This window comes from Opisthocomus hoazin, chromosome 1 (genome assembly GCF_030867145.1).
Source record: "Opisthocomus hoazin isolate bOpiHoa1 chromosome 1, bOpiHoa1.hap1, whole genome shotgun sequence".
NCBI classification, from domain to species: Eukaryota; Metazoa; Chordata; class Aves; order Opisthocomiformes; family Opisthocomidae; genus Opisthocomus; species Opisthocomus hoazin.
Window position 1 is genome coordinate 80,040,795 of NC_134414.1, and position 26,951 is coordinate 80,067,745.

A 26,951-nucleotide genomic window follows, 5' to 3' on the forward strand; every position below is an offset into this window, starting at 1 on the left:
TTCCTTTGCACAGATTTGTGAAGTGCAGCAGTAACTTTTATGTATATATGTGTGTGTTTGTGTGCATGTGCAGGTGCACACATCTGTTTAGATTGTTCCAGGATCCGTTTTGATTCTCCTTTCGCTCTTATGGGTTTCCCAAAAAGAAATCCTCCGTGGATAATGCCCTAAGGTGCATGTAGGCCATAGTTGCGTAACATGTTTATTTAATTTGTCTTTTTTTTTTTTTAAAAAAAAGGCAACAACTTTAACACACTGTGAATGATCTAATCTTTTACTTAATCAGTTTGATCAAAATAGCTCTCTACAGTTAACAGCAATTAACAAACTCTTCAGGGCAACAGCATGTCATCTGTCAGAATCTCTGATGGTTGTGCTGACTGTAATCAGAATCTTGTCTGATAAACATACCCATTTCGGTATTTACCATGGCCCTATAGACCACCTGTCTGATCTGTAGTCCACATAGGTCAGGCTGGGAATGGATGTGTTAAAAAAATAAAATCCGTTGCACAGAGGTGAATTGTTACGAGTAAGTCTGGTTTCAGATGAGCTCCCTTACTGAATTAGGCCAGTTACTGTCTCTGATAATAGTCAACAGTTGACACCTAGGAAAACAAAGCATTATAAAGATCGTACAGATTCAGGTTCTTGCAAAATTTTGACTTTGGGATTTCCGGAAGATTGACATGACATGTTGTGTTTAATAGCCCTTGTCCTCCGTTTGCCTTACTCTCTTCAATCTGTTTGCTTTTGCAGCATCCCGTAGCATGGAGTTTCTTTAAGTAATTTTGTACAAAATGACTGTGTACAAAATAACTTTTTTCCTCTTAATTACTTTCCTTTGAAGTTTGTTCCATAACTTTCTATGTCCCTTGCCTTCTGGGCCATGACAAGCAGCGAGTGGTCTCTTCATCCTGTTCAGTTCTTTTTACCAGTTGTGACAGATCTCTCTCATTCCTCCTCCTCCTTTCTCAACTGGGTAGGCTTGGTCTGTTTAATCTCTTACCCTGAAGCCGTGGCATGAGTGTCTTACATCTGTAGTTGGAGGTTCACATTCTGTAAACGCTTTTTCTCCAGTGATGCTGGAGGGAGGGAGAAGATACTCCCTTGCTCTTAGCCCAAGTGAGTGACCTGCTAGAGTTGCTCATCCATAAGGCTTTGTCCGTGTGGCTCGAGGGGTGTAGCAAATGGAACCAGACAGGCTCGTACCAGCACTTGTCGCCGCTACCCTTGGGCCGTGCCAGAAGGATGCCTCGCTTGCACCAATGCACAGCTCTCTGTGGTGTTCTCCTCGTAAGATAGTTTCTGCTACAGCTGATTTGGGAATGCCCAAGGATGCCATTTTTAAAGGCATTCAGTTATTGCATGTGTTTTTCATCTACTTAAGACCTTTCAGGAGTGTCCTGCAGGTGCTGCGGCGTGGCTGTGTGTGTGTTAACTGGGAGCCATGGTTGTTGCTGGGCTGGGCGGCAGTGCTCAGCCTTCTGGGCAGGGATGTCCAAGGGAGTGGACGGACTGTGCCTGAGCTGCTCCCGGGTCGCAGCTTCGGTGTGAGCAGCTGGTGATTTTGGCCGTTGCAGAGCTGGGGAAGTGGACGGTGGGAGAGGAGTCTCGGGTGGCTTTGTTCTGCTGTGGCCCGAGCACAGGTTCAGTGATGCCTGCTCTCAGTTGCAGAGCCCCTGATAACTGGTACAGCTGCAGCCTGCCCTGGGCCAGCCTGGTGGCTGGCACGATGAGAGCCTGCAGAGCAGGAGACTGCTTCACATGTTTATAGAAAGCTCCTCCACTAACTGGAGTTGCGTATACAAAATATTGACTGTGCCAGTTTTGCATTGCATCGTGGAGTCTTAAGAGGGACTCTGCTGTGAAGCTGGCTCTGCTGGGTTTTTGTTGGGTTCCACCCCCCCATTTGTTTTGTTTGTTCAATCTCACAGTTGCGTTTTCAGTTGTAACCTTTCCTTTTCTCTCCCTGTTTCTCAGCAGAGATCTTGTTACTGCTCTTGCAGCATGGGATTCGGGTGCAGCAGCTGCAGCATGTTGTGGGCTCTTACCTATAAGTACCTATAAGTACAGATGTATTGAAATGCCTCCCTGCTTCCGAGGCTTGTAGGCATTTCCATTCAGCCCGGTGCAGGAGTGGAGAGTGGGCACAGGGACCTGCCTTGGAGTCAGATTCATTGCCTCACACCCCTGCAGCCTTGGAAGGTCAGCTGTGATAGTTCCTTATCCTCATAGGGTGGAAAGGATGGTATTTTCCTGTACTTTCTGACTCCACCTATTCAAATACCGGCGCTGTTTGTGATCCACCCTGTGGGGTGACACCTTTTTTCCTGTGCCAAAAGAAACCACCTCCATCCACTTACTCAGCTTTAGCACAGCTTGAGTAGGACATGCTTTCCGCTAAGAACATTAGAAGGATGGTGGTCTAGTCTTACTCATTTTTATCTTGTTTGTTTAGTCAACGGAGAGGAAGAGGAAGGAGGAATTTAGGGTGCTAACAGTCAGGCCTGGTCAGTGTGTCCGCTCATTCAAAAAAATAGAGAAGTACTTTGGCTTCAGCTTGGCTGTTTGATGACAAGTTGAACCTTATGTGGTCTTTAGGATGCACCTCTTGACTGCTTTCTCAGAGAAGATGTGGTGTTTTAGAAACCCTGGGTAGGTACAATCATCCTTTGGCCTCCCTTTCCAGGGCAGCATCAGCCTCAGTGGGCCAGTTTGTTATTTATTTTGTGATTGCCACACCTTGCGTTATGACAGAAAATACAGTAATTTTTCTTTTTGCCTCTGCTCTGTACATAAAAACGGACAAACGTGAATTGGTCTCAGTATCTCTTTCACAGTGTCTTCTCCCATCTCCATTTGGTGATTTTGAGAAACTCGGAGTGCTATTTCTGTTTTTATAAATGTATTTTAAATCTGTCTGACTAAAAGACCCCTCACTGTCTTTGGTGTGTTGTAGATTACAGATTGTAGCACATAACATTAAATTAACTGACTGGCTATTAAAATTAATTTAAATTCATTAATTAAGACAAATTTTGTTGTCTTTTTAAAGTTTTTTAAACTAAAAGGAAGTGCTTTAATGCATCTGTTAAATTTTTGCTCACTTTTTGATGTTTTGACATGGAGAACTAAAGTAATAGTGCAAATGCATATGAATGTGTTGTGTGAAATGCTAGAAAATACAGTAGCATGTCAGTATTTAACCAATGATTTGGAATATTCCAAATATTTTGAGTTCTGGCTGTAATAGTACATTCCCTGTAATTGTTCCTATCCAGTGATCCCCTTGGTGATTTTTTTTTTTTACTTGAGGAAGACTTTAGCATCCAGATTGTTTATTTTCAACTTGTAAATGAAAGCCATTTCTTGTCAGATGAGGAAAGAAATTGTCAACTTAATGTTTCCTATAGGAAAATATTTGTGTTCTTGCTTTCCTGTATCCTTTGACTGGAATATAAAGATCCAACTTGATGTTTTCTGCTTTTTGCAATCCTTTAGGCTTTGTTAATGATGCAAAACTTTGCAGCAAAGAGGTTAGCCTCTTCAAACAATTATAAGCGAGAAATAAATGAGTCAAAACAGATAAAATATTTAATGCAGGCTGCGGTTGTTTTGTTTTTTACAAATCTCAGATAATAAAAAGCATCAACAAGAACAGTGAAACCTGCTTAATTTTTTGGTACTTACTACTAAATAATCTGATTATTTTAAGCAAGGGTCTTGCAGGGTATAAGAACTGTTGCCTATGCTATTAGTAGAAAAGTTGTTTTTCATAGTCCCAAATAGTGTGTACGTTTCTAGATCCTTCCTTCCTCTGATAATATTTCCTGCCAGTGTTCCTACCTAGGACACTCGTTCCTTACCTGTGTTTTGTCATGAAAGCATGTGTTAGTCCAGCTGGAGGGCAGAGAAACAGGTACAGTGGGCACCTGCTGGCGGCGTCAGGCGAATAGGGCGAAGAGGCAGCTTCACATGAACTGGCCTAATACTGGTTATTGAGTAGTTTTCTATTAAGTAGTAACAGTTCTGTGTTTTTTATTACCCCCCCCCCCCCTTGCTGGCGTGCAGTTTCATCACTGTACAGCAGCACGGCTGCACGTAGTGACTTGGCGCATCACAGGGATTTTTCTTCTGTGCGGTTCAGTGTGTGCATCGGCGGGAAGGGTGGCGAGTGGCGAGGTCGCGGGATACGCGCTCGGGAGACCTGGATGCGGCTGCCTGCTTTGCCGGGGGCTCTCCGCGTGATGTATGGCCGCTCTGCGCCGCGGCTCCGAAATGTCAGGGCTTTCAGTGCTTGTTTCGCACGAGCTTGTCGTGAGGGTAGATGCAGTAAAGACTGCAAAACACTTAGAGCCAAGGTAACGTGAATCATCCCAGTTCTTAAAATAGAAAGCCTGGCTAAACGCTCTCTGAGGTTTTTCTGCTCGGTCATACTGGTGAAGCGTGTGCGTTGCTGCTCCTGCTTCCGCCGGTGCTTGGCACGCCCGTGACTGCAGTCTCCTTGCAGATATGGCGCACGTGGCCATCGTCGGGGGTCAGACCCCCAGGGGCATCTCCTGGCCAGCCAGCTCCTTGTTTGCTGGACATGATGGCCGGTTGCTGATCCGTCTTCAGTAGCACTACGTCCGCACCAGTCTTTCATCAAAGCGGACGTTGTCCTTAGCTTCGGCTTCATCGAGTAAGTACTCATGGGCCTGTGGGGTTTGCTTTTTTCTTTTGCCCCTTGCTTATTAGATGCCTCGGCGTTAGTGTCAGGTGAGTTTTCTTCCGAGGGAGCCCTGTGAGACAGACAATACGCGGTCAGTGCCTGCGCCTCCCCGGCGGAGCGCTCTCTGGGACGGGCGGACTCCCCGAGCAGCGGGGCAGGCGCTTTTCGCCACGCTTGGTGCGTGTGCGTAGTCAGAGGGCTGGGTGCAGGCCGGCCCCTGCCTCTGGGGCTCAGTTAGTCGCCATGGAGTTCCCAACAGCCTGACGAGCGTTAGTTTGTGTGGCACCGGCCTGAGGAAGCGAGTGCTGTGGTGGCGCACCTGCCTGCCTTGCCGGCCGCCTTGGCCTCTGCCATCAGTCTGCAGTGTAGTGGCCAAGATGGCGGCGGTCTGCAGGCTGCCGGTGTGTTTAACGCTGCCGTGACTTTCCTGCTGGTAGCTTGTTCTTCGCTTCCTCGCGTGGGGAGCTTTGCATTCCTCTGGGGAGAGCCGCCCGGCTGCGAGGTGGGCCCGGCCGCAGGGCGGGCGGGGAGGGAGCAGCGGTGGGGCGTCGTGCCCTGGCAGCCATGCCACCAAGCAGGGTGCCCCGCTGAGGGCGGCTGTTCCCTCTCCTGGGGGTTGTGCCCTCATCCTGGCGTCTCCCCTGCCTGGGAGCGATGCCGGGCATCTCAGGTGTGAGAGCATGGCAACGCCAGGCAGTGCCGGCCCGGTGGTGGGTTCAGGGGAGGAACGACTTTTTCTCTTCTTTATTTTATTTTAAAAGCAGGCTTTTGCTCAAACTCAGTATGGTATTTTGAAGGAAATATTTTTTGTGTGTGTGTTCAGATCTCCACTGCTGTTTTAGAAAAACAATAGTTCTGCTAATAAACAGCTGGTATAAAACCAGTGTTGTGTTCAGGAGTGGAAAGCAATTACGAGGACTGAAACAGAAAGGAGCAGAACCGTGTACGCTTTGGTGTCTTTGCTTGAGTTAGTGACAGTATGATGTTGTTTATTTTTTTTAAAATTGATTCTGCTCGGGTCAGTATCGTCTTCAGGATGTTAATGCTAAAGCTGCGGCGTTTGGTGGGCAGAAAGATTTCCGTGTTAGCCTAGCCCACCTGGCTGCCCTGTGTACAGGCCAACGTGTGCCGCTTGCTTCCAAGATGAAATTCAGGCTGATCGGTCACCGCCGGGTGTTGAGGAAGTGCGGGAAGAGAGCACGCTTTAATTTCTCTCTAGCCTCTTGGAGAGTTTCTGTTGAGGTAACGGTGGCGTTGCACGTGTTGCTGGGGACTTGCTCTGCTGAGAAGGATTTCTGATTTTTAACGAGCTGCTTGGTGTGAGGCGATTTAGCTGAAGGCCTCTGGTGGAAATCTGTCCCCCCTGCCCTCGCGGTGGGTTGGCGTACGGACGCAGCACCGGAAATTAAAGGCTGCGCTTCTGTTTACAAGGTAGGAAAGGCAGTTGTGCTTGGACTGTGCTGTATTTTATTGTATCATCAAAGCATGTTATAAATGTGAAGTAGGAGCACTTACCCTCTCTCTGTACTCAGAAAGCAAAACGATGGGCACTAAGTGCTTTGCACTAGACTGAATGATGGATCATCGTTGTAGAAGGGCACGCAGAACAATGTCAGGGTTCCCTTTTGGCCCATAATCCACTAATGAATGCGGGGAGGGATTATATTTGGGGTTCATCCTAGTTTTATGATCTGTCAGCTGACTTCAGCCCAGAATTTAACTATTTCAGGAGATAAATCATGCTGGAAGTTGCTGTTTGGGACTACTTCTTTTTTCTTCTTATTTTTAAACCCACGATATCCTTGTGGCAGCTGCGAAATTGCCATATATAAAAAAAGAAAACAGAGCTTGAGACTATGTCTGGTTGCTATTGTACTTCATACGGACCCATGTTATTAGCCTGATTTTTGTAACGTGCAATTCCTTGCCTACTGAAATTATTTATTTACCTAATGGCAAAGGAATCGACTGTCGCTGGTAGTGCCGCTTCTAAAAACTGGTACGTTCCTCCTTTGTGGAATTACAGATTATTTGTTAACCAAGACTTAGTATTAAATAGTAGCAAGAAAAGTTTTATCTTGTGGTAGGCCCAGTACAGTCTTCAGAGAATAATTCAAGAAGATTTTATTTTGGGGGTGAGGGGAGGATAGGATAGATGTGGTCACTCTGTTACGGGGCTCTTAAGTAGAGTAAGGATACATTACTAATTTTTTTTTTTTGGTTAGAGTGAAATAAAGAAACAATGTTACTTTTTTGCTGAACTTCCTTTTCTGTAGATTGTTTAACCTTTCAAACCTTTTCAGTACAGCAAATATTGCTAACCCAAGTTCCGAGTGGGTGTTTTTTCCAGTTTATATAGCCTTTTTGTGAGATTGAATAGGATATTAAAAAATAATAATAAAAAAACCAAACATGAGTGATCTCTCTTCCTCTAGTTATTTGAAAGGTTGTATTAACTCTACTCATATTTCGTAATTTCCCTGGCAGTTGACTATGAAATTTGACCTATTTAAATGGTTTTACTGTACTGCATTTCCTGGAGACCTTTCAAGATAATTTGCTTCCTAATCTAAATTTAACAGTTACATAAACCACATTTTGGAGACTTGGAAATTTCTACCTACTGCCTCTGCCCTTTTTTTTTTTTTTTTTTTTGTAGGCAAGCCATATTGTGAAAATGTAAGTTCAGAATTTTAATCTGAGATTTGCATGTAGCTTGTCATTTGTTTTTCGTACCTAGGTGCTGTTGCTCTTTTTAATAAGATAAAGACAGTAGGTTATTTTTTTGTCCCACTTGAAAGTTTCATTAGTGCTATGGCCAGTTCCATTTTTGTCAGTCTGTTTTAAAATGTGAAGAAATAAAATCTCGGAGGTCTAGGATATATTTGTGTTCCAGTTCCTTGAATTTCTTAATTGATTTTTCCTTCTGTATAGGTCTTAACAGGTACTGAGTAGTGTGTGGATATGTTTAACTTTCCTCTGCAGCAAATTGAAGCCAGGAAGGAAGGACTGCTACTCCTTGGAGATAGTGTTTTGTTCAGAAATCTTGGCTGGATTTAAGGATTCATTTTGTACGCTTGTCACTGATGTCTTGCCTAATACGCTGTGTGAATTCAGACTCTGTGAGATACCTCATCCTTCTTTCTGCTGTTACTGATGAACTATGCTGAGGAATGTGTCAGAGCAAGAGGATAAACTTAATGGTTTATTTGGTAAATTTAGTTGTTTACTGGAGTCAAACTGAAAAAGGAATATGTTTGTTGCTGTTGTTTCTGCAGGTATTTGAAATCGGTTTTTGCTTTGAATAAGGCTCTGAAATGTTGTTAGCTGTCTGCTGTTTACATATGCTGCTTGACTGATATTTTTGAGTTAAGCATGCTAACTGGCTTTTCAGAAATGGGAAGTGCCTGAAGTTAGTGCGACATTGATTTTCCTGGAGGAGAGGAGAGAGAGATGCCTCTACCACTGATAGAGGCAAGTGGCTGTTTCTTGTTCACTTCAGCCGTGCAGATATTTGTGAATAAGGAAAAGGGAATAAACATAATTTAGAAATCATTAGTTACAAAACATCTCCCCTAGATTTTTGGAAAAACCCATGTTATCCTTTTAGTCAGGTTCTTGCGCATGCTGGCTTAAATGTTGATTACTTTTAGGTTGGGATCCATGTATCGTTTCAGCCATGTGAAGTGCAGGGTTGCTTTTTCCTGGCTTTCCTTGAGAGTGCAGTGGTGTGCTGGATCCAGCATCAGTTTTGGCTCCAGGGCACAATTCCCAAAATGGGCAGTAGCGTTTGAGAAGCCAGGGAAATGCTGGCAGCCTGATGTTGCTGCCTGTGGCTGAGAAAAGTGTGTTTCCTGGGGTTACTTTTGGTTGAACACCTGAAGGTTTCAGGGCATATTGACCTGCATTTGGGTGTTTAGGTGACGGCAGGGAGTGAGGCTGATTTCTCTTAAGTTGTGATTCTTGCCTTAAGGTGTTGTGAGCAGATCAGGGATACACATGCAGCCATGGCTTGACAGGTCAGAAATGCGGCAGGTGTGGAATATGGTTCAAGTTTAGGAACTGCTCTGGTAATTGATGTTAAAAATAACACCAGAAAATATTCTGTTGCAATAATTGCCTGGAGAGTTGAGGATGTTTTTGCTTGCAACAAGGTGATTTTTTTTAAATGTCACTCCTGTATTTTAATTTTCATTTTAAAGATCCTTGAAGGTGAGCATCTTTGGAATTTTGTATATGTTGTCGTACAAGTGATCAATCAGCTGTCAGTCCTTCTGTGTTTTGTTTCTTTTTTTTTTTTTTTTTTTTTAAAAAAAGGCATGTGATGTTCTTATTTTTAATGATCATTTTTAAGATAATCTGTACTTGACCATAAGGTTTGAGCACATTTTGAATCCATAGCCAGAGCACCCATACTTACCTTTTTAAGGTAGTGAATCGTTACTTAGTGACTGGGAAATAAGGGTTTTCTTGGGGCTTTTTGGTGGGGTGGAGCCACTTACCCCTTTGATCTGCAACAACATTTCAGTGTGGAGTTGCTTTACACTCCTTGTTTTTCTTAGCTGGTACATCGGAACTGATAAAAAGTTTAAACTTTCAAAAATTCAAGGAGAAAATTAAATGTGCACATTGACAGAACACCTGGATGAAGATAAAGGAAGTGGAAGAAGGCTGGTGATTTTAGATGCTCACTGTCGTTCCATCACCGCTCCTAATGACGGTTCATCTTTTTCCTATCTCTTATAAGTAGCTTCTATTTGAGGCTGTGTTCTAAATTTCTTCTTGAACTATTCTGTGGAAAAAAAGTATTTCTTATGTGTTATAAAAACTTACTAAATTTTTCATTTTGTGTATAAAAATAATTCTATCTACGTGATTCTCTTTTGGTGTTGCCACCTGCCATTCAATGTACCTGCTACTAGCGTAGGAAAAGGGCACTGGCAATCTCATGAATTTGTATCTCACCTTTTCATCAAGCCTTGTTGCGCATGTTCAAAAAAATTTAATTGTGCCCCTTTATTCTAGGCTTTATTGTCACCATAGTTTTCAGGGGCGAAGTTAGAAAAGGGGCAAAGCTAGGATGTATGAGAGATTGTACCCATTTCTGTGGGATTTTTAGTTCTGCTTGGTTGGTTTGGGTTTTTGATAGGCGTAGATTGCCCTTTATTGCTACATTTAGTCCTTTTAGGGATATGTTTGTGTGTATATTTTTATTTTCTTTTAACTTCTTCACAGTGCTTTGCAAGTGATAAAAGATAAATGTGATGGAAGAAGCAGGAGTTGGGGCACAGAGTTGCTTGCAGCCTTGCTCTGGACCATAGCACTTGGCTAGCAGTATCGTCGTCTGAAGCTGAGGGACAAACTGGAGGGTGCCGGACTGCACTGGGGGGAATTGGACTGAAGCTGGGAAAGGCTGACATCAGTTTCCATGTTGTGGTGGGATCTGACTTTGCATCTCCTGTCTTTCTGAACTGAGTGGCTGCCGATTCTTCCACGTTCGGCAAAGGCAGTGAAAGAGCGAGGCAGGAGCTTTGCCACAGAATGGGTGCTGCTTTGGGATCCCTCTGTAAGGGGTAGGGAGCGGAAACATTGCTAGTGAGCCTGCCTGATGAGCCTGCACACTTTGGGGTGGAAGTGAGCTGGAAGCTGTGTGGCAATCCCCCCAGTGTTCGCAAGGGTACAGCAAAGGAGTCCCATTAAAGACCAAAGTGAAGCCCCCCCCACAGAGGTGGTCCTGTTGAACGATGCTGCGGCTGTTACCCCTGCATTGTGTGGGGGCATACGGTGAACTTGTAGCATGTTGGTTACTTCAATAACCTGTCTTTCTGAATGCAGCACGCCTATGACTTGGTGTAGTTCTGTGGCCTCTTACAGCTGCTGTGGTTAATATTGCTGCAAAAATCAGGCAGGAATCCAGTGTTCTTGATGTTCAAGGCTTTTACATTGTGTCACTTCTTTTTCTGTTTCTGTCTGCTGTGATGGAGGTGTAAATCTCTTGCTTGAGCCGCTACAAATCCACTTATCAAATACAACTTTTAAATTTTTTTTTAGTTTTGTTTTGGTTTTTCTTTTTGTCCTGTGGAGTTGTTGGCAGAATGTGCTTTCTGTTCGGAAGTTTTTGTTACGCTTGCCCTTGCTTTGAAGTAGCCATCTCCTCTCTGCTTTCCCAGTTGCCCAGGCAGAAGTTCAGGCTTCCTGGGTGTTCCCTCCTGCAGTTGTCTCTCTCAACCTCATGTTTGATCCTACTTTAATTGAATGTTCATGTTGTGCTCTGCAGATAGCTGTCTTCAGTACGGAGTGAAAAGGTTTTATTGCTGCGTTTTTGTATAGACTATATGAGATGAGAATCGCCTGCCGTAAGCTTTCAGCACCTTTTAGCAACTGCTCAAAAAAATCATCTGAACATTAAAAACAGAGCAAGCAGCAAGCACTTGCATTTCTTGCTAAGAAATGGAAGCGAGGAATACTGCTTGGCACACCTAGAGGTGTCTTTTCATCGTCTCCCAAGGTCTTGTAACATGCCTGATGGTCTGTAAGCCAAGGCTGTTTGGAACTGAGGGCTGCCAGCAGATAAGGTGTTGCCATGGGCAGAAGCTGCTCCTTTTTAGGGAAGGTTGGCTGCTAGAGTACAAGCTCTCAGATAGGCAGTATCATTTTATTTGCTCTTGATTAAAGACGATGCCTTTCAACTTCATGAGTTGGCAAGATGAAAGCAGTCTTCTAGCCCTCCCCTGGCTACCCAGCAGTTAACTTCAAGCCTGTTGCCCCCAGAACATGCACAAAGACAAGCCCTTCTGGCCCAAGTGCCTTCTACCTGTCAAACAGTTTTTGCCTAAGGGATTCATGGAAGTTTCTTCATCTGACCAGTGCCTGTAGAAGCCACCTTACATTGCTAGCTGGAAGTGAAGTCCTGTGGTGTTTTGGGTATTCTGTTTTTGATGTCACTGTTCTGTGGGACCCTGGTCTTTGTGCACAGCGTGGCTGCCTTGACTCCCCAAGGTTGCTTGAGCTATGAGAAGGTGAATTAGTGTGAAATTAATTGTTATGTAATGGGAGTTTATAGCTTGAAGTGATACAAATGACACATTTTGATGTCCATCCTGTTGACCACTGTGTCCGTCTTTCCTCCTCCCCAATTAAATCCCTGACTCAGAAGTTCTTTATGTACCTGCTTGAAAACTGCACGCATTGCTTCATTTTTCAATTTCTAGGAGTGTGGGAAATGTCTTTGTTATAACAGTTAGGTAAAAAGAATTGTTTCAAACTTTGAGTGGTCATTGCATTTAGATTCAGTGAACTCACTCTCTTAAATATAAAGGCTGCTGAAAGTTTCCACTAAATTAAATACTTGTGCTGCAACTGATTCAATTGCAATCTCTTCAAAGCCTTTGGACAGACTTCTCTTATCTGGAAATCTTGCTTATGCCATGGTCTTTGGATAATCTCCAGACCTTTTGTACAGTAACTAGCATGGAGGGTTTGTCAAATGGGATATTTGGCTGTGTTGCTCTTTTTTTCATGGCATGTGGTTTTATTTAAGAAATGAAGCTGCTTACGTTTCAGGTGTGGCCAGGCTGGCACTTCTCATACTGCAGGCATTTTGGGCTCAGCTCCCTGTAACCTACTTGTGCCTTTCTTCTGTCTTCTGTTGGGGCGGTGGGGGGGGAAGTTGCTGTCTATTCTTGCAGAATAATTTTTTACTACTTTTCTCAAATGGTTTACTCATTCCATCCATTAAAAAGATAGGGATGATTTTCATTTACTATTTTTAATTGTAAACTGTTATTGGTGGTTCTTTAACAAATGTAACATTGAATATTATAGAATGGCAGAACTTAAAAGAATGTGTACAGATTTCTGTGACACTTGTTTAGAGTATATAGCTGATCAATATTTTTGATCTTTCTTTTATTAAGTAGCAGTACAGAATAATCTTATTCCCCGTCCTCTATATGCATTACGTGTTGAGAAATCAATTTCAAAAAGCTCCATAGCTTTTTTTAATGGAACTGGTGCAGCATCACAGAAGCATTTCTCAGCGATACCCTTGATCACTTCTCAGACTTGTGAAAACCACATTTCTTGTGAACTAAGTGGTAATCAGATGATGTAAATTAAATGGCATCAGTCACCATTTTCTGTGATTGTCTCTGTTTAAAATCTGCTTTTTGTTTTGCATGGATGCCTTTGGGATTTTTTTGCACTTTTTTTTTAAGGTGAGTTATATTTCTAAATCCCTGCCTTGCTGTGCATCCACCTTTTTTCCTGGCCTCCACCCGTGTCTCAGCTAGCGACTGCCACCATGGCAACTCTTCCTCTGGCTGAACAGATGGGACATTGAGTCTCCTCTGAGAGCCGAGCGCCGCTCACGCCCTGCCGGGAATCAGCTGGCGGCTCGCACGCCTTTCTGCAGAATTTCGAGCAAGCTCTGCCCACCAGAGGCATGCTGGTTCTGAGGGTGCTCGGTTTCACAAATAATACTGTGGTCTCATAGTTGCTTGCAGAAATATAACATAGTGGCTGAACTGAGATTACTTCTGTGCCTGAAAGCTGTTCAGAGGAGCTTTGCCCTTAGTCTGAAGAGCTTGGCATGAGCCAGCAGCCGGTGATTTTCTGGTAGAATGGTTGCCATCAACTTTTTTTTTCTCTTTAGGATGCGTCAGGATGAAACGCCACAGGCATCTTAGCACCAGTGACAGCTCAGACAATGAGAGTAAGTAATACCCACTCGTTTTTCTTTGGTCTATCACCCTCTTGTGGTTTCCTTCTGCGGTTTGAGGGTAAACCGTTTCACCTCTTATAATTAAAAAAAAAAAAAAAAAAAGTTTCTTGCTTGATTGCGTTCTGTCATCTTTGGTGTTATGAATCCTATTATGGGAGGAAAGTGAGGCAACAGGTCCTGTAAACCTGAGGGGAGTTTTGAGCCTACTTGGAATTTGAAGACAAACTTGTATGTCTTTCCCTTTCAGAGTTGGGAAAAAGAAATCTGTAATCCAAGAGAAATTTTTCTGTCCAGGGTCCTATTTTTTAATTTTTTTATTTTTTTGAAAAGGAGTCCGGTTGTCTCTTGTTGTGCAGAGCCTCAACTTCAAAATTACTGGGGGTGGCAAGCTATTTGAGCATTGATATGTTAGAGTTATATATAAGATAGAGTTATAACCAGTGTCTTGATTGATATGTTATCTTATGCTGGTTTGACACAGGCTCTCATAATACCCTCCTAGGGAAGCTGAGGAAGTGTGGGCTGGATGAGTGGGTAGTGAGGTGGATTGAGAACTGGCTGAATGGCAGAACTCAGAGGGTTGTCATCAGCGGCGCTGACTCTAGTTGGAGGCCTGTAACGAGTGGTGTCCCCCAGGGGTCAGTACTGGGCCCAGTCTTGTTCAACTTCTTCATCAGTGACCTGGATGAAGGGACAGAGTGTACCCTCAGCAAGTTTGCTGATGACACCAAACTGGGAGGTGTGGTAGATACACCTGCAGGCTGTGCTGCCATTCAGCGTGACCTGGACAGGCTGGAGAGTTGGGCACAGAGGAACCTGAGGAAGTTCAACAAGGGCAAATGCAGGTCCTGCACCTGGGGAGGAACAATCCTATGCATCAGTACAGGCTTAGGGTGGACCTGCTGGAGAGCAGCTCTGTGGAGAGGGACCTGGCAGTGCTGGTGGACGACAGGTTGTCCATGAGCCAGCAGTGTGCCCCGGCTGCCAAGAAAGCCAATGGGATCCTGGGGTGCATCAAGAGGAGTGTGGCCAGCAGGTCGAGTGAGGTTCTCCTTCCCCTCTACTCTGCCCTAGTGAGGCCTCATCTGGAGTACTGTGTCCAGTTCTGAGCTCCCCAGTTCAAGAAAGATGAGGAACTACTGGAGAGAGCGCAGTGGAGGGCTACGAGGATGATGAGGGGACTGGAACATCTCCCCTACGAGGAGAGGCTGAGGGAGCTGGGCTTGTTCAGCCTGAAGAAGAGAAGGCTGAGAGGGGACCTAATAAATGCTTATAAATATCTAAAGGGTGGGTGTCAGGAGGATGGGGCCAAGCTCTTTTCAGTGGTGCCCAGTGACAGGACAAGGGGCAATGGGCACAAACGGAAGCACAGGAAGTTCCGTCTGAACATGAGGAGGAACTTCTTCCCTCTGAGGGTGACGGAGCACTGGAACAGGCTGCCCAGGGAGGCTGTGGAGTCTCCTTCTCTGGAGATATTCAAGACCTGCCTGGACAAGGTCCTGTGCAGCCTGCTGTAGGTGACCCTGCTTCGGCAGGGGGGTTGGACTAGATGACCCACAGAGGTCCCTTCCAACCCCTGCCATTCTGTGATTCTTGATCTATTCCACTTTGGTCTATTATACAGTTTATAAAGTTACATTTTAAATGTTCCTTGGCACACATCTGCCTGAGGTTGCATCTTCCTATTTTATCCACAACACTCCACGGCTGTATGGCAGGGTCTTGTTTGTTTCTTAAAAACCTGTTCCTATCTAATAGCTCTTTACCTAGTGATGATTCATTGTCAGATTTGTTGCGAGTCATCAATGTATCCTGTACTGATATAACATTTTGCCCAGAAACTTCTAGACAGCACACGACAGTTTCTTGCATCTCTCACTAGCACACTTAAGTGTCTTTGCTTTTTTGTTTGTTTTTTTTTTTTTAGCGCTTGCAAACTCTATCCTCAGTTTTGCACCACCTTCCACTTCGTTAGGAAGGAAAGGAAGTGATCTGGCTGCTCGTTTCTATTTACTCATGCTCGTATTGGGCAGAGCAGAATTGTGCCCATAGACTCAATGTGCTGTGGTTTTACAAAGAACAAGTAGAACAGGAGATGTAATCAAGCCTACAAACTGGCTAAGAGCTTTTTGCCCATAACTTGTCAAAAAAATTATGATAATTCCAGAGATTGGAGTGCCTTGTATTTTACTGAAAAATTAAATGAATTCAAATGAGCTATAATGGTCTTTTTTTTCTTTTTTCTTTTTTTTTTTTTTTTGACAGGTCCTTCCACTTCCTTTTCTTCTTGTTCTAAATACAGGAGCAAGTCAAAAACACCAGCAAATGAACAAAAGAAACCTGCTGAGGTAAGAACCAGGGTTAGAGATTGGTTGTTGGTAGTTTTTTGCCGTGTAGTTTTCATGTCTCTAAGCCTTGAAATCGTGAGCTTTGAACTAGTGCCAGTGAGTCCTTTTGTCACCTGTCAAATTCTCCGTGAACCTTTGTTTTCCCCACTGCGCCAGTGTTATAGGAGCTCTGGTGTTTGATGTCCCAAAATGACTTACAGCATTTGCAGACAGTAACATGTAGTTCTTTCTTCCACTGAAATTTAGTCTCATTTTGAAATTGAAAAAGCTGGGATGGTCTTATGATTTGAGAGCATGCCACAGAAAGAAATGGTTCATGTGTATGGGAGGAATACTTTCTTTCTGCATTAGGATAAACAGTGGGACACTCAAGTGGTCAGGATATGCATGAACAGTGCTTACTCATCTTCTGCCACTATCTCACACTTGGCTTTTTACCTTCAATAAAGCTTTTTTACTCTGCCATCACCTCCTGTTGGGACCTTTACACCTGTCACCACTGTCACTGAATACGTATTCACCAATTAATATATTGGCATTTATGTGCAATACAGTGCTCAAATCCATCCTATGAAGCATTCCACTGGTAGCCCTTTTGAGGGGGGGTTTGTTGGCTGCCTTCTCCAGATTTGATGCTTGCTTATTTAAAGGCAGATAAGTCAGATAATAACTGCGAATGGGAGAAATGTTACTTGTAGCCAGTTCCCCTTATTTGCTACCACATTCCCTCTGAACGAGTCCTCCAACGTGCTAGTATGACTGTTGGTGCCTGAGGTTACTGAAAAAAAAAACACTGACAAAACCCGCTTTGCTTCTCTAGATTTTGAAGCTGAGAGTTATGTCCCAGAAGTAATTTTCTGTACTGTACCAGCAGCTTTTACCTGTGTAGATACTACTGTGAGAGGTTGCATAAACTACGTAGATTGTGCTCATACAGCAAAAGCTATTCAGCAAACATACTTCATGCTTCTTTTTTAAATGCTGCTAATTAGGTGAGTTTGGTTTGGTAAGAGCAAGGTAAATGTTACAGAACCTGTCCATTCTTTGGCATCTTAATTTTTGTCACAAGTTAATTGAAGAAAACTCGCTGATTCCTTTCTAAAACAGAATCTTGCATGAATGTTTCAGTAAAAGCAAACTTGGCCATAACTAGCTATGTAGTGTTTTATTTACAGCAATCAAGAAGGTTAAGAAAAGCCTGCTATGCTTTTTACCTTTAAAGTGTTGATCTGAGGATTATGGTTCTGTAAGAATCTTAATCTTAAAACAGCTTATGGCTACTGAGGTCTTGTAATTGTTGCTCATGTTTGCCTAGGCAGTAGCTTTGTTACTAGCCAAGCTGGGCAAATGGGAACTGAAACATGTACGCTGCCAGACTTAATTGCTGTTTCAGATACACCTCCATACCAGTCCCCTACTCCTTCTTTCTGGCCAGCCATCTGGCTTTCTTCTTGCATCTTTTCCTCCTCGGGATTGTCCTATTACTGTTTTCTGTGCCTTTGTTCTATGCTGTCTTTATGTGCGTATGCACATTATAAACAATAATTATGAAGATGTGGTCCATGTGTATAGCATACAAGTGTTCTGTTTATGTAACTTCTAGGAATTAAAATGAGCAGTGTTTTCGGTTCCTCATCTTTGCTGCTTTCTACCTGGTCTGAGACAAAATATTGAGTCCTTTCATGCTTGAAGATACGAAACTTTGGAGAACAAAATCTCAAATATAGACTTGGAATTAAAAAAGTGTATTTCATAACATCATCCTTCCAGTAACACTGGGATCTTTTTGTCATCTTTCATTTAAGATCCTCTTCCTGAGGAAAAAAGGAGGAGAAAAAAAAAAGAGGGAAAAAATGTCCAACCTTAGAATATGTCCTTTTCTGGAGCAGTATCCCAAGTACAATATTTAAGAATCCTGCATGTGCAGTGGGAAATTCCTCTGGGGAAGGGAATGGAAAGAAAGGTGACAGTAATAATCTTTACCGCTTGTACGTAAGACTCTTGGCTATCGTTCCAGTTTTTTCTTTCCTTCTGCTAGGATGAAGCACTCCTTCCAGTCCCTTGAGAAGCATATGCTGGAGACTGTATTACATGAAATGGTGTTGTCAGCAGAGCATTGAAATTGATTATTTATGCACCAGGTGGTGACAAGGGTGTAAAGCAAAGACTGAAAAGAGACTCCACCACACACCCTTCCAAAAATCATGTTGTAATTCTCCAAGTTTTTTTGTACTAATAGTTGTCTAATATCTATTGGATAGAAATTTAAAATTTCAAGCTGACAGCATCCCTTTAGCAAGGGCTCTCTTCAACAAGTTGGCATTGCTCTCCTTTCATTCACCTCTGCTTGCCAGGCAGCAGGCTGTTTCTTGAGTTAGTGATGCAGAAAATCTAAAAGGTCAAAGCTATAAATAGCTGTTTAGGAATATTTTTGCTCATGGTCTTCATACATTAATTTTTCTTTAATGTCAGTAAGCCTGACTTTTTCAGTTAAATTGCATGTGGATACATAGGTTTTTTTCCACTTCCTTGACCATCTCAAGCCCAACCCAAGTACCTGGGTTCTCTCTTCAAATAAAAGCTTGTTTTTGGTACCGTGACCAACAAGCAAGTTAGTGTATCTGTCAGCTGCTTCACAGGACTTGTCTGTGTGCGCCATGGTCCTCTGTGGTCGCCTATAAAAAATGATGAGTGGCTGCAGTGGAGGACTGCTCTGCCTTGAATTGCCTCCCAGGTGCTTCAGAATCGAGGTGGGTGTGGGGATGGCCTCGCTGGAGCGAGGTTGCCTGGTGTTACTGCGCGACAAAGGGGTGCAGTGTTAGAGTGCAAATGTCAAAGGCTGTTCCCGAGCCTGACTTACCCGAGGGGTTTACATCAATGCAGAAGGGATATTACTGGGTCAGACCTGGGGTCCACGTACACCATTCTCCTCCTTGGAGAAGAAGGTGAGAACAAGACAAGCTTGTAACAATGCTTCTTCAAACCGTGGTGTTTGTCTACATAATTTGAAAAAGCACGACTACGGCTCCTTATTGGTGCTCCCCTTCTGGATTACCATCTATCACAAACTGCTGAAATGTTGACTTAAAAATTCTACTATCCGATTAACTTTAATGTTTATTTTGAGTAAATAAATTGTGTTAAGGTTGCAGGCACACTAGCAGTATAACTCAGAACAGTTTTTCAGACCTTTGTGATGATGTTGGCCACATGCCATTTGTGGTGTTGGGCCTCATGTACTTAAACCTAGACAGGAGAGGCTCACAGGCCGAAGCAGTAGGTTGTGAGGGCGTAGCAGGGTAGGAGTATTTGGATGTCTGGCTCGGCGTGAAGCCTGCACTTTGCAGTTTCCTGTCTCCATGGAAGCTGCAGCAGAAAGTGACGGCAGAGTAGCTGGGATCGTTTTTGCAGGGAAAACCTATTAGCTGGACCATCCTGAATGACTGACCATTTCTTTTCCCTTAGGCTCGTGGGATCACAAAAGAGCCTGAGAGCTTTGACACTCACGCTTATATGTATATATATATTATTTTTTTTTCAGTCCTTTCTCCCTCTTGACACTGTAAAGGAGTTAAGTTAGGACTGTGCTTTTTTTTTTTTAACCCTTCCTATATAAGATGACAGTATTTACCTCTCTTTGCAAATAGGGTTTTGAATTTCACAGTAATAGTTGTTTTTAATCCCTCATCACTGATAGCGACAGCTGTTATCATGTGAAATGTAGCTTGTCTTCCACAAGTAAATGGTCTGCTTTCGTTACTTAGGTATGTGAAACATTTTTTAGTGGCATTTAACTGTCACATAAATCGTAGGTCTTGATCCTGAGAAGCACCCTGTAAGACTAGGCTCTTGGCAGAAAATGGACTCTTTTCGCAGTTTGAAAGCGGTCAGTTCTGTGAATGTATGAGCAACGTGATTAAATCATATTGCTTTGCATGTACGGTGCATAATAGAATAGGACACTGTTACCTTTATGCAACTGCTTACCTTAGAAAATTTTGAATTAACTGCAACAACTTGGACATCTGTACAGGCTTCTTAAGACCTCTGGCAAACGTGTCTTATGTGTTTCAATGAGCTGCTTTTTAGCTTGCTTGGGTTAATTGATGAAAAAAAAAAATTTAGCAATATTTTCATGTAAATCAGAGGTGCAACCTCATTGATTATTTTGTGATCTTTTTTGCTTGGAGATACCATCTCAGGCTATTTGAACTCCTTAGCAAGAGGTGACCTGAATGCATAAGGGCATGGACAAGGTTGCTTGTGAAGAAGGTGAGCTGTTTTACCTTTGGGAGTGAGTGAGCAGGCGTAACAGTAAAGTGTGAATGGTCTGGAAACAGCAGAGCTAGAGCTTCAGTCCTGCCTGTCCTTGTGATGGAAGAACTGGAGAGAAAAGGCCGGGATTGGAAGGATGAGTGATGCCAAAAGTTAGGAAGTCTGTAGCAATTAAAAGGATATCCTTTTCCATGCATCATGCAATTAGACTGTGAAGTTTGTCTACTACAGGAAATTGTTGAGACTGAGAATTAAACAAGATTAAAAAAGGAATTGGACAGATGATAACAAGTACAGATTTTTCTAAATATCTGTATAAATTAATACTGTTTTAACAATTGATTGTTAGGATTAATCCCAAAATCCGAAGCTTATGTCTGATTAGCAACCAGAAGGAAACTCGATGTGTTCTTGCACATTCTTCTGGCTCATGAGATACTGTCAGAGACATGATGTTAGGTGTGGTTGATGTAGTGTCTGATTTCCTGGCTTTTCCTATGCGTGCTTGTAAAGGAGGCTAGGAAGATTCATGGCTACTTAAAAGTATAGTATTTCATTTGCTCGAGTCCTGGATAATCCATAAAAATAGTTTTAGGGAATAGGGGTTCAAACATTAGGATTTACTGCAGTGCATGTCCAGATTGTGTGGATGTTTGAGAACTACACATTTAATGCTACACTTATTCCTGTCTGTCCCAGCTTTTTTAGCATCTTAAATTTTTCAGTCCAGTCAGTATACGTGCCTGAAACTGTAGCTTCATTTCTATTTAAAACTTATTTTTCCTTTTATTTACTTTGCTACCAAAACCCCCCCAGCCAAACAAAAAAGAAATCCACTGTCTTGAGTCTCCAGACTCCTTTCTAATGAGGTGCCTTAATTCAGAAACTTCATGCCCACATTGAGCGCACCAAATGTTGTCCTTAGAGCTTCATCCTGCATAAATGGGCAGTCTTTTGCACGCGCTGTGAAACATTTGTACAAAGATTAAACTATCTATGCTCACATACTGTGCAGATATTTTACACTTATAATAGGTCAAATTTACAATTTGGCTTTTGTTTTATTATTAACGAGGTCATTTTAGGTGTAAACTGCTGTTTATAAGTGTGTTTAAATTTTGCTCAGGTTGTTCTACTTGAGAGCTACAATAGTGGAGTAAGCTTTAATGCTTACGGGAATAAAAGTTACTAGATCCTTTCAAAGGTGAATAAAAAAAGATGGTTTGACCCCAAACGTGATGAAAAACTCATACGTAATTTACTTTAAACTTTGCAGAAAGTGCCCACTGTAGTGTGAGTATGTGGCACCGGGAATTTCAAAGTTGGCCTTCGAGATGGGTTGTGAAAGAGACCGAAAATTCAGGAAAATACTACCTGTTTTCAGCTTTCTCTGGTTAGAGAGAATATTGGCCCTCGGTCCGCAGTCTTCTCTGTAAAAGTTCTCTGAGAGTATACTCTTGTAGGGGAACAGTAGTTCCCTCCTGCCCTTTAAAAATCACGGGTCTGTGTTTCTGGGCCTGTGGGTCTTCTGACTCCCTAAGCGGTGGGCGCGAGGGACAGAAGCGTGTGTTGCTGACTTGCTCAGGGCGCAGGCGAAGCCTTAGGACTCAAGCAATTCAATGCAATCCAGCAGAAATTCCGCTTTGAGTGTAACAACAGAGCAGTTAACCCATAGTTTACTTAAAACCTTTGAGGTGTGGTTCCCCATCATGGCCTAGGTGCCTGTGACAAGCAGCTTGCCCTTTTTGGAGGTTTGTAAGCAGGTGGTCAAAGTAGCTGAGCGTGTCACAAGAAGAAATACTAGTTTTCTTTCAGTTTTAAGAGATGGCACAATCCATTTGTTCTCCCTTGCATGCATTTGGGCAAGACAAGATGAATGAGCAGTGACTTCAGTAGTAGCTTGCGGAGGGGTATTGAAAAAGGTATTTGACTCTTTTTCGTTTCTTTTTTTTTTTTTTTTTAAATGTGGTTTTAGGTTTGCAGTGTTCATGAACAAAAGATGCCTGACAGTCTGTGCAGATCCGATGTTTGAATTGTTCAGTGAAGATGGGGTTTGTAGAAGGCTGTTGTATTGTCAAAACCCACTCTCTGTGTTTGATGCTAATATTTTATTGTAATTCCTTATAGCATACTTGTATCCTCCCTAATGTCTTTAGTGGATAAGGATACTTTGCACAAAATAGTGTTCTTTGTTTTGTAGGCTTGATTTATTCGCAGAGAAAGCACAGAACAGTCCTGTGAGGAGGATTATATGTTGAATTTTCATAGAGTGCTTCCAGAAGGAGTTCGGGTTAAAGTCATAGACAGCTTTTGGTGAAGTGTTTATAAACAGATTCGAAGAAGTTAATTTTCTTTGGACATACTCTTCTAACAGAATTTCCAAATAGGACTCAGAAGTCTGAAAAACAAATAATATATATGAACCATATCTCTCCTTCTGCAGATCCATGATATCATTATTGCTTGGCGTGTTAGTGCCATGGGGGAGCAGAGCATCCTTACTTCTGGAGAATTTTTGTAGACTTTAGCTTTAAAGGCTTTAGAGACAGCAGTGCATCTCTGCAGAGGAGACTAGGGAGTTCTCATTGCCTCAGAAAATCCAGGCAGACTTACTGCAGAGGAAAAATCTAATCGTGACCAAAGAACAAGATCTCCTCTTACAGATTTAAGCCCCAGCTCGAAAGCATGAAATAATTGTTAGAGTTTCTCAACAAAATGCTATGATGATGGTGATGATTATTTTTACATAAGCAAACACATTTTTCATTGACATCGTTCACTCAAAGTGCTGCACCATTTTCAGCTGAAACTAAAAATTCCTGGCAGCAAAATGAAATGGCAAGTTCAGATCAAACAGTCTTGCATGGTAAGCAGGGCTAAAACTCATCCCTTCTTTCATGCCTTCAGTTGCTAAAAATGTTTTTTTAAAAATCCCACCATCACACGGTGACTTCTGCAAATGCTTCCAGCGATGGGCAGTTTCCCATTTTGGTGTGTACGGACCTGTCTCCGCTGGCTGCGGTTGGTGGTAGCTCAGCACTGCAAGGCCCTGCTCTGTCGTGGGAAAGGCATGCAGCGCTAGCTCAGTCTGCTCTTGAGGAGTGATGTGTTCAAGTGGGAATGCCTTATTAGCCTAGACCTGGCATGCTCATTTTGCAGGTCTTTTCAATATGAATGATATTACAGACAATATTAAAATGAAGGGTTTTGTTTTATGTATGGTAAGAAATAGAACTGCTTTGGGGTTACTGAAAGGTGACCGGTGCACTTCATGGGCTAACTGTGGAAGTGAAGGTGGTCTTTGCCAAGAAGAGAGTATGTGCTGTGGCGTGGACTAGTTGTTGCTTTACGATGGGTACAGTTAATAAGAGCTGCATTGTTTTTTAAAGGAGTGTCCAAAAAGAAACAATGAGGAGAAGGTGGCTATCTAAATCCTGAAGGTGTGTGTCTGCAACTGCGTTGAATTGGCTTAGTTCATAGCCTGGAGGCTAACTGCTGAAGTCAAATTTACTTGATTTGTCTGTAAACTCTCTTTGGGTCCCCTGGGTGTTTTGGTTTACTTCCACAACAAAGGAAATATAGAGTGAGTGTTCTTCTCATATGTTGTCCTCTGAGAGTATTTTACTGTTGGAAGACCTTGCTTGGCCACAGGTGAAGAAATGAATGATGAGAGCTGGAGAATGTAAAGATTTCAAGCATCTGCAGGAAATACTCAATTGCACTGTTGTCACAAGTATGAATAGGCAATTCTTAGGAAGCCTTGGTCAAGCTTTGGGGTTTCTTAAGGTTTCAGCAATTATGTTTATATCGGTTAAGTCTTTGACTTCCAGTGGTACCTCTGTTGTAAATTTTAGAAATCTGAAGCAGAACTTAATATTGTGGTGTGGTGATGGTATGGTCAGTACTGTACAACAGTCAAAAAAACAACAAAGTCCGTGCTCCAGGAGATTTGTGCTCTAAAAATAGAGATGATACAGTTCACATACATAATAGATGATCCAAAGATGAATTTGCTGCTAAGCAATGTAGTTAGAATACTGATGCCTTTAATAGCATTTTTCATCTAGTGTTTGAAAAATAGTGGGCTTGATATGAAGCACTCTACTCCTATATTCTGTCAGTGGCTTAAAAAGTAGTGTAAAGCACTTGCCTCAGATAAGGTTTGAGGATTATCTTTTCTGATAATTAAACCAATCATTGCACTTCTCATTTATCAGATTATTTTTTCCTTCTGGAGTTCTTTGGAATTGTGCCATATTAGTGTTTCTCGTAATCCTGGTTCTGTACCTGTAACACAGAAAATGAAAATGCCTTTTAAGTGGCATAAATCAATTCTGGTTTGTACACATACTGCTTGGAAAAAAGGCATGCTTGCGGTCTTAATGCTTTCAACTCCTGTCATTCAGATTTTAATACAGGCCTGTTAAGTACCTCAGGAGTTTTACACAGAAGACAACAGTGAACAGTCTGGTCTGAACCAAAGTAGATAACGCATCAGTAGCAAATACGAGAGCCTTGAGTCTGTGGTTTTGAGTTCCCTCGGTCAGCTTGCTCTCCCGGCAGCCCACGTGAGATGCAGTTGTAGGACATAATGAAGTAATACCGATGTTCCAGGTCACCGGCAGCCGATTTCAATACCTGTTTTTAGCATAGAGCCTTTTTTAATAATGTTTACTTGATGATTTTCAAGAACAGCTGAGAATTTTTGCAGTAGGCATAACCGGTCTGGTGCTGTCAAATTGAAAAGGGTACATGAAGATATTTGGCTCTGAGATATTTTATTACTCTTCTGGCTATAAAACTGAATTAGTAAGAAGAGAGTTCAACCTGCCACAGTTTATTGCAGGGATATTTTCCATTTCAGTTTATTGCCCTTTGAGGATTTGATTTCTCGTTACGATAATACAGTTAATTAGTTATCATGTCGCTGTAACACCAAGCCCCAGTCACTGTTTTGCTTTTATGAATGTTAAACTGGTGCAGTGTAGCAGTGGAGGAAAAAAACCACCAAGGATACATATGCCATTTATTTAAATTGTGTGCACCTGTATTTGACAGACAATGACATTAAGTAAGCTGTGAGGTGACTGATAGTCATGTTTGCATACTCATAATAGCTTAATCCTCTTGAGCCAAGAGTTGAATGTTACGGCTGGAGGTTTGTCACCGCTGTGTTTGCTTTGTTTCACGATGGCATGTTTTGTCATATAGGTTTGCTAAAGGATGCTGAGGCTGGGTTGTGTTGCTGTGCCTCCATCGCTGGGGTTTGGGCACACCGGTGCATGAGCACAGAGCAACACTGGTCTCATGTTTCAGCAAAGGCAGCTGTTCGTCTTTGACCCTGACCAGTACACCTTCAAGTGGCTTTAATAAATGAGCAAGTGCCTATACATCAATTTTGCCATGGCAACTGTTTGTAGCCCATGATGAATATGACTGTTTAAAGTAGCTAAACTGAGTGAAAGAAAGGGATATGCTACCTTGTATCTAAGTTGGGGTAAAGCATATGGACTGGGAAGTAAAATGAGCTGTTTGAAATTGATATGGTGAGGAGTCTTAAATCAGATGCAGGCCTCCTTTCCCTTCCCTCTGCTTGCCTGGAACAGTTGTCTTCCTTCTGAGTAGCCTTTGGGCATCACCGTGGTTTTGAGTTAGCATAAACTTCTTGTCATACTGCACCTGATACACTAAGAGTTAGTAATCTAGGGAATTCCAAATGGACTTGTTTGTGTGGTGGAACTCTTTAAAAAAAATTATCAAAGTATATGCATTGTTTCAGTATAGATTAAGAAAAATACCGACTGCTTCCTTTAGTGCAACACACTTTCTCAAACCCCTCTTTTCCTTTGTGTTTCTTGCAGGTGTTCCGCAAGGATCTCATTAGTGCCATGAAACTACCAGATTCTCATCATGTCAACCCTGATGAATATTATATCTTTGCGGACACGTGGAAACAAGAATGGGAGAAAGGGGTTCAAGTTCCAGCCAGTCCAGAAACTATTCCACAGCCTTCTCTCAGGTAATGGTGATCAGACGTGGGTTACGCGCACAGAGCATCAACTTGGAGAAGATGGTCTCTCAAAAATAGGTTGTCTAAATGCAGTCAGCTTTTCTGTGTTGTTATATTTAAATCTTCAATGCATCAGTCTTCAGGCATGTTCTTAAACCAAACAAGTACCAATCTGGAAAACATTTCTGTGGCACTTCAGTCCAGATCTGGTTCTGTCTGTACACTGTTATAGTATCTACACAGTGAGTTTAAAAAGGGGATCTTTTTTCCTGAGTCACATGGTGCTATGGATTAAAAACTGTTTTCTAATTTGAGTATGGTGAGTTTAATAAATTAATATTAAACCCAAATCTTATGCATGTTACTTGAAAGGCTTTCCGATAAAGCATGATAATGTAGAGCAGTAGGCACGCAGTAGTTACTGGTACTTGATAAAGGTGCTCACTTGTTCATATCATTTTTGTTACTGTTGCCAAAGCTTTAACCCTTTCTGCCTTCTCTCGCCACAAATAGCTGCTTAACATTATAGAAGTTCAACGATCTCAGTTTCGGCAGGTAGATAAATAACCTTCTGTTCTCTCACACTGTGCTTAGACTAGGAAAACATAACACTGTAGTCCTGCAACCCTTCCTGGTGGAAACAGTGTGTTTCAACATAGAAATATTATTGCCACTGTGGTCTTTGAGACAAAGATAAATGAATTGTCCAGTTAAAACGCTGATGTCAGCATAATTTAATTTTCCGCTGGGGCTCTTGTCAGTACCAAGTTATTAAAAATAAATATATTGCATCTCATACCAGCAGTATTATATTAGAGGAAAAAAAATGCTATAGATTTGGCTGGACCAGAGAAAAGAAAAGCTCATAAGGGAACGAGAAGA

At 42.4% G+C, this 26,951-nt stretch overlaps 1 protein-coding gene across 2 annotated transcripts in view; it reads left to right on the forward strand.

Annotated features, from left to right (window-relative positions):
• JADE3 (jade family PHD finger 3) overlaps positions 1 to 26,951 on the forward strand; it is a 71,965-nt gene that overhangs the window by 21,046 nt on the left and 23,968 nt on the right. For both annotated transcript variants that reach the window (XM_075427450.1, XM_075427452.1), the window contains 3 exons: positions 13,368 to 13,427; positions 15,702 to 15,784; positions 25,921 to 26,078. In XM_075427450.1, coding sequence (XP_075283565.1) covers positions 13,379 to 13,427; positions 15,702 to 15,784; positions 25,921 to 26,078 — 290 coding nt within the window. In that variant the 5' untranslated portion in view covers positions 13,368 to 13,378. The remainder of the gene's footprint in view (positions 1 to 13,367; positions 13,428 to 15,701; positions 15,785 to 25,920; positions 26,079 to 26,951) is intronic.